The sequence below is a fragment of the Sceloporus undulatus genome, chromosome 1 (genome assembly GCF_019175285.1).
Source record: "Sceloporus undulatus isolate JIND9_A2432 ecotype Alabama chromosome 1, SceUnd_v1.1, whole genome shotgun sequence".
NCBI classification, from domain to species: domain Eukaryota; kingdom Metazoa; phylum Chordata; class Lepidosauria; order Squamata; family Phrynosomatidae; genus Sceloporus; species Sceloporus undulatus.
Genome location: NC_056522.1, coordinates 189223961 through 189231646, shown reverse-complemented (window position 1 = coordinate 189231646; position 7686 = coordinate 189223961). Strand labels below are relative to the sequence as shown.

Below are 7686 nucleotides of genomic sequence, written 5' to 3'. Positions count from 1 at the left end.
TGCACGAGTAAAACATGAACCAGGCTAATACAATTCAGTGAAGTGCAAATGGAACACGGATCCTTGTTTTAGAACCTTTGTTTCAAATTAAAAGTGCTTCCTTAAATGCTAGCAACCATAAAGTAGAGATTTCAAAGAGGACTGAGGATTTGCTTAGCCCCCCTCTAGAAGACATTTTAATCTGTTGCAGCAAAACAACCAAGACTAACACATTTATTGGAGACCAAAAAAAAAAAGTATCAGTTTATAAGGTGCTGCAAGATTCTTTATTAGGGCTGTACTTACCCAAACAAGGAAAACCAGCAAGCTTTCTAGGGAACTTATTTAGTCTAAGAGCCAAACAAAGTGAAATCTACTCACCCTTTTTCACCCAGGCCACATCTTTCACCACATCAGTATGCCCAGCAAGTGTGATGATGGGTTTGCCTTCCACTGACCAGATGCGAGATGTCTGATCATAGGAGCCGGTTAAGATCCTATGGAATTCAGAAGTAGAGAACTTGGTAGTTAGTGTTCATAATCTGGCCTCTTCTCTTATAAATTTCAGATTTTTCAGATGTGTTTGGAGAACTGAATATTTGAAACATTAGAAACACACACCCTGCTTATGTAGGTCTGCCCTAGACCCTCCATTCCACTCCATGCATCTGAGGACTCTAATCTACGAAAGCTTGTGCTACCACCAGCCTTTCTTTCAGTTATAGTTTTTTGTGGGTTTTTCAGGATATGTGGCCATGTTCTAGCAGAGTTTCTTTCTGATGTTTCGCCAGCATCTGTGGCTGCCATCTTTCAGTTAGTCTCAAAGGTGCTACAAGATCCCTTTGCATAGCAGCTTTAAGGCTGTTTTGACTACACAGTGGGCTGGAAACCAATGCTTTTAATCAGTGTTGGAGTGTCTCTAAACTAAATTCTGTTTAAAGTGGTCCTGCTGGTGGGAAAAGGGGGGGGGGAGTCAGGAAGGCAGTTTCTGCCCAGTCCTCCTGCCCTGTGCAACCCTCAACACCACTTCTATACCAGAAAGTATCTCAATCCTCCAGAGAAAGTTTTAGATGAAAGGAACCCTTCCATCTTCAGAAGGCTTTTTGGTGGATTTTAACCACTGTTACTGATTATCAATCCTTTCCTAGCAAAACAACAGGGTTACAAATACTGTGCTTAGTTTAAACTATTCCTATTCAAAGTGGTGGTCCTTGGACTAATGCTAGTCAATGAGCCATCTGCTACTGGTCCCTGGAGGGCTTCCAGGAAAGAAACAACACAAATATGGTACTGATCCCTGACACCTGGGAAAAATAGTTGTTGGTTCCCTGCCACATACAGCTCAAGAAGTACTGGTTTGAAACACACAAATGGTCACTCTTCATGGTAAGAGGCTTCTTAAATTGATTTACTTTCTGTGCTATTTGGAATTTCACAGAAATACTGTTGTTGTGGGTTGTTCAAGTTATTTCTGACCTATGACTTGTGGGGGTTTCTCCACAAGATTGGTTCAGAGGTTTTTTTTTGGGTTTTTTTGTCTTTTCCTTCCTCTGGGGTTGAAAGAATGTAACTTGCCCAAGGTCACATAGTAGGTTTATATGACTCTCCAGAGTCACAGCCTAATGCTCAAACCACTACAGTACAAGGTTAGAAACTAAACTGGGAAAGGATGAAGGTTTAGCTGCTAAAATCACCACATTCCCTTATCTGCTCACAGAGATATCACAAGGGGAGGCAGGGAATTAGAAACAATAACTTCCAGGAGAAACAGGAGGGACAGATTCCTTCCTTGTAATCTGGGAATTATTTAAGAGATTTATAAAATACTTCTTCTGACAATGTTCAAAACAGAGTTTAAGACACGTTTGCTATTTTTTAATATTGATACATGAATCAAGCGCAGAGAACGCTCAATGGTGGCGCAGTGGTTAAATGCCTGTACTGCAGTCACTCAAAACCATAAGGTTGCGAGTTCAACACAAGCAAAAGGACTGGAGCTTGACTCAAGCTTGCATCCTTCTGAGGAGGTTGCTAAAATGAGTACTCAGATTGTTGGGGGCAATTAGCTTACAATTGATAAACCACTTAGACACTGCTTAGGCGGTATGAAGCGGTATATAAATGAAGCTTGTTTTTGTTTTGTTTATTCTGAAAATAAATAAATAAATAAATTAGCTTTTACCCTCCAGATGTTTAATGTAAAATTTCCACAATCTCATATCATTGACTTTGCTAGATGGTAGATCTAGGCCAGACCATCTTAAGGCCAAGGGTCCCTTGCTCTTGATTTAAACAAAAGGAATCCAATGCAAATGATAGCTACTGCTTTTCTTCAGTTTGCTAGGGAACAACATAGATTCAAGAGATCATATCCTATCTGCTTGAAATCTTTATGTACGAAAGTACGAAGACCCCAAAAAACCCCACAACACTTTAGAACGTATGAGAGCCAACCACCTTTTAGATAAATCATATATTCTTATTTTAATAAAGATTAAAATCCTGTCTGCAGGGGTATGTTTAATTATGAGTACTTTTTGAATTAATATATTCGCATGTAAGAAAAAGAGTTGAGGTATGAAGAATGGGTTTTAAGAAGAGCAATGAAATGGCTTCAAGATGGTGAACCAAAAAGATAGTAAGTGGCACAAAAATGAGCAGAAAATGTAAGTTTTTTACCATTCTTCTGCAGCTTCAATAGAACTGATCCAATCATCGTGTAGCATGCATTCTTCAGGCTGCGGTGCTGTGTACTTCTCTACGTACTCTATTTCTACTACATCTTCCTGGTTGTGCACAAAAGAAGAAAGTCAATTAGAGTACATTTAGGATTCAATTCTGTGTCATCCACACCAAATCTATTTATTGGGAAATCTGGACTGGACTCAACAGAGTACTTCTGCTGATGAGCTCCTCCTTTCCACATAAAACCTTCACAATCTGCTCCAGAGCACTGGCACATTGGAAGGTAGAGGAAGGGGCTGCAGGAGGGGGAAAGAGAGGATCAGGGAGGGGAGGAGAGGAAAATCCTGGTATTTTGGTGCCAGTACACTATTGGATTTAAGCCTTTAAATCATCAAACCCCCTCACCGAAGACTTACTGTTGAGAGATTCTCTGTTTCCATGTGCTTAACCAGGGCCATACGCAAAAACTGTCCCTTGATGAGAAAGTCAAATTCCACATATTTGTGGCCCTCTGGAGACAAAGAAACCACTTATGTCAGGATGCACAACTTAAGTCACACAATCCAAAGAAGCAATTTATGACTGAGCATACTTGATGAATGGAAGTGGATACATCTAAACCATAGCCTCCCTTCAGTTATACCTCTACAAATGTAAAACACCATCACTATTATCAAACTTGAACAAGTTTGAGCAAATTTAGTGGGGCAGGGCAGGGGAGAGAACAGTTTTAATTAATGGAGATGATTCATGCCTTACTTCTCAAACTTTTACTAACTTCACTCACAGGTGACATAGTCAGTGAATTGGAGCCAAGGGCATCTTGGTTTCTCTCAGCTGTATGGTTCTTTGGACATTCCTCCAAAGCTTTTTTGCGCACATGTACAATCTTGCCCTTTTTTTCTGGGGAAGCAATCATGAAAACAACCCCTAGCCCAGGCAGTCCTGAAGAAGGCCAGAAATCATGTTCTGCCCTTCTGGCAAAAGCAGTCAGTTATTAACAGAGACTGCCCAGATACATGCAAAGATATATGCAAGAAAGGTAAGGGCTATTTATTGGTTTGAAGTGGCTTTACAATAATTGCACAAACAGACTCAGACACTAAAACCTCCGTCACATTAAGGAAGATGCAAGTTCATCCACAAAAATCAGAACTGGAGGATGACATGGAAATTTGGGATGTGGAAGAGACTGCTACTCAGAAATCACTGGAAGCAGCCTTTAATTGCATTTCTTTCTCTCAGCCTAAACTATTACAGAAAATATATCCAGGGATAGCCATGTTGACCATATAGCTAAGTACAATAGCATCCCAAATCCACAAAACAGTGATACATTTACTGGGCCAACCAAAATGCACAATATACATGTTGCAAGCTTTTAAAGCTCCACTGGCTTCCTCACCAGGCAAATGTGTTAAAATCATACGGGGGGGGGGGGGGAGATGATGTTAATCATAGAACTGTGTTTTGTCAAGATGTTGTGGCTGTTGCCTTCAGTTGAGATGCTATTGGGAGGAGAGTATTCATGCAAGCAGGCCCCTCCTCCTTTTGGCTATGTCCAGGAAACAAAATTTAAATTCCCTTCTATTTTTAGCACCTTTGCCTGATGAAGATGTTATTTCACTTTGCTATTACGCCAAGTTTTTGTGAGGGTAACACCAGTTCAGAGTTATGTAAAATGAAGCCAATTGTGTTCAACTGATAAATGTATTAGTCCACAATGAGCCGGTGCACAAATTGTGAACATTGCTTTGCTAAAGGAGAGACAAATGAAAGGTGTGTGTGGGGGGGGGGGGGGTGAATTTACTAACAGGTCTATAGCAACAAGTGCTTAAAAACTAAATTTTGTTAATTACAAATCCCAGATAAAAGTTGTTAGTCCTATGTATTGGATAAATATAAATTTCCAAGAAAGCTACAATCAAATGAGTAGCGACTGCAAAAGGGCAAAGCATCTAAAATAACTTTCCTCCAACTAGGACATACTGTACCATTTTTAGCTTCCAGTAATTTGTTGATAATATTACTGAGATCAGCAACTTCCGAAGCAGCTGGGACAGAGAAAGGGACATCATCTACTATGTACCTGTGGAGAGAAAATAAGTGCAATTTTAGAAATGGATGAAATCTCAATCTTTCATACTGGTTCACATGATCTAGCAAGCTGTCATTGAAGCAAGTATGCAAGTGATTAAGTAACAGTGACACCTTTGCTTGCCGGTGGTCGGCATCCTTGCAAGGTCCCTAAAACGAATACCCAGCTTGTTGAGGGCAATTAGCTTACACACTGTAAGCCGCTTAGCAGTTGTCCCCAAACTGTGGTCTTTAAGGAGCTTTGGATTTCAGCTCCCAGAATCCCAGACAAGGCTTCTGGGAGCTGAAGTCCAAAATCTCTTTAAGGGCACAATTTGGGGACCACTGGCTTAGGGAGTACTTAAGTGCACTGATAAGTGGTATAGAAATGTACTTGCTATTGCTATGGCAATGTACACAACCTTTGTTTCATACACAAAACTATTAAAAATACTGGGTATGAAATTACTTTCAGGCTATGTGTATAAGGAATATATGAAATAGATATGAATTTCAGGTTTAGACTTGGGTCTTATCCCCAAGATACAGTGGTACCCCGGGATACGAAATACCCACGTTACGAAATTTCCGGGATACGAAAAAATCCCATAGGAAATAACTGTTCCGGCTTACGAAGGTTATTTCGGGTTACGAAGAAAATTTTGGTGCTTTTCGGCGCTATTTCACACGAAATCGCGGCTTTTCCCCATTAGCGCCTATGGGTTTTCGGCTTGCGAAGGCTTTTCGGGTTACGAAAGCGGCGGCGGAACGAATTAATTTCGTAACCCGAGGTACCACTGTACCTCTTTATATACAATCAGCCGGTCTTATCCATGGATTTTTTTATCCACGGATTCAAGCATCCACGGCTTGGAAATACTTTAAAAATAGACAAATCTCCATAGGCAACCCTTCATTTTGCCCTTTTATATGAGGGACACCATTTTGTTAGGCCATTATATTTAATGGGACTTGAGCATCCACGGACTTTGGTATCCATGGTGTGTGTGTGTGTGTGTGTGTGTGTGTCCTGGATCCAAATATACAAATATTCCCAAATGCCGCAAAATGACTCCATAGCTGGGTTCAGCCAAGTCTGGTTGCAAAGCCTCCTCATTCAGAGCTTTTTACTCAAGGAGGAAAAGTTTCGCTTATTTCCATAGGCTCACAATCCAAAACGCCGCTGGCCCCAGGCATTTTGGATGATGATGAGGGAGCCTCAACCTGTCCAGGCTCCCTTTGCAGACGCAGATACTGCAGCATGCGATGGGTTGTGTCTGTTTTGTTAAGCGTTGTTGCTCTGTGCCTTCAAGGCCTTTCCCATTTATGGTGACCCTAAGCCCCCCCTATCATGGGGTGTTCTTGGCCAGATTTCTTCAGAGGAGGCTTACCACTGCCCTCCCCTGAGAGGCTGAGAGAGTGTGACTTCACCAAGGTCCCCCAGTGGGTTTCATGGCTAAACTGGGAACTGAACCCTGGTCTCCAGAGTCCTAGTCCAACACTCAAACCACTAGGCCACACTGCCTCCATGTAGGGCAGGAGCACCCCCTGTTCCCAGCCAAGCCTAGTTGAACCAACCTCATTCCAGGGTCCCACAGAAAGGGGGGGGTTGGTTCTTGGGGACCCCAAAATATGGGGCCTGTTGCAGCCACTGAGAGACAGCCTGGCCTAGTGCTTTGAATATTGGGCTGTCACTCTGGAGACCAGGGTTCGAATCCTGCCTCGGCCATGGAAACCCATTGGGGTGACTTTCGTCAAGTCACACTGTCTCAGCCTTTCAGAGGATGGCCATGGCAAACCTTGCCAAGAAAGCCCCAAGATCAGTCTGCCTTAGGGATGAGGAAGAAGGCACAGAGCAACAGCCAAGCCCCATCCATCCCTCCCTCCCTCCCTCCCTCACTTGGGGTCCTCGGTGAAGAAGCGGGCCTGGAGCTGCGCCATGGTCCCGCTCAAAGGAGTCTCAATCCAGGACCCCTCGAAGCGCCACCGCCGAGGACACGTGGCTCAGCTCCCTGGGAAGGAAGGCAGAGCGGTGGCTCGGCGAGCGACTGGCAAGGCCTGCCGCCAATCGCGCCTCCCTTTTCCTCCCTTCCTTTCTTCCGCATTCCCGCCAGGCCGGCTAGCCGATTGCCCAAAACACCCGCCCAACTTCCGCTCATGCGCTCTGGCTGTGGGACTGGGAGAGTCCGCTCCGCTCCTTCGCGCCGCCGCCAGATCCAAGAAGAGGCTGAGGAGACTCCTTCTGAATTTCCCCCTCCCTCTTTCCCTCTCCGCCTATCCCCATCTCATCCCTCGCGCTCAGGGCTTGTGCGCATGCGCGCGCCGGAGCGACACACACAGTCCAGAAAATGCTGTTCTTTGTACTAATGATACCTTTATGGGACCAACCAAAATGCACAATGACGTCACGTTCAAGGCTTTCGAAGTCACACTGGCTTCTTCTTCATCACGCATTTGCGACTGACTTCTTGCGAGGGAAAGATTGACCTTTTTGCGATCTAGACTGTATTCGCAATAGACCCTTTTGCGATCTAGATCGCATTTTAGATTCAGAGGAGATGGCATTTGTGGTGCGCGGTGTCCTACTTGACTCTCTGGGGCGCCCTCCTGTGGCTGAAAGTGCGCACTTCGGTCCCTGGAGTCTTCGGTGCAAATAACCCCTTCTTATTCCTCCCTGCCCTGGAGCGCCCTCTAGTGGCGGAGAAGGGGCGCTGCTGCGCTCGCCCTGTGGCTCCAAGGGGCTCCTGCCAACCTCATGGCCCTTGCCCTGGAGGGCTCCAGGAAGGGGCCTGAGGGGCCCAGGGCTAAGACAGCCTGCAGGGAGGCCTCCCCCGACCCCTGCTGCATCGCCTGGGGATGATGGGAACCTCCAACACCCCTAACAACTGGACATTCAAGTCACCAAAGAAATTATGTATGACAGATACGTCATATATCGCCTGTGTG

The 7686-nt window shown here is 44.5% G+C and overlaps 1 protein-coding gene across 4 annotated transcripts in view; it reads right to left on the bottom strand.

The window, feature by feature from the left end:
* Positions 1-7588, bottom strand: part of WDR12 (WD repeat domain 12) — a 43851-nt gene extending 36263 nt beyond the window's left edge. The window contains exons 1-5 of one of the 4 annotated variants that reach the window (XM_042445279.1): positions 6641-6818; positions 4659-4753; positions 3081-3175; positions 2659-2765; positions 361-476 (exon numbers count right to left, since the gene is read on the bottom strand). In XM_042445279.1, coding sequence (XP_042301213.1) covers positions 361-476; positions 2659-2765; positions 3081-3175; positions 4659-4753; positions 6641-6681 — 454 coding nt within the window. In that variant the 5' untranslated portion in view covers positions 6682-6818. Of the gene's footprint in view, positions 1-360; positions 477-2658; positions 2766-3080; positions 3176-3451; positions 3981-4658; positions 4754-5695; positions 5720-6640; positions 6819-7113 lie in introns of those variants that run through there. The other 3 variants (XM_042445280.1, XM_042445282.1, XM_042445281.1) reach the window with 3 other exon arrangements.
* Between the last annotated feature and the right edge of the window lie 98 nt (positions 7589-7686).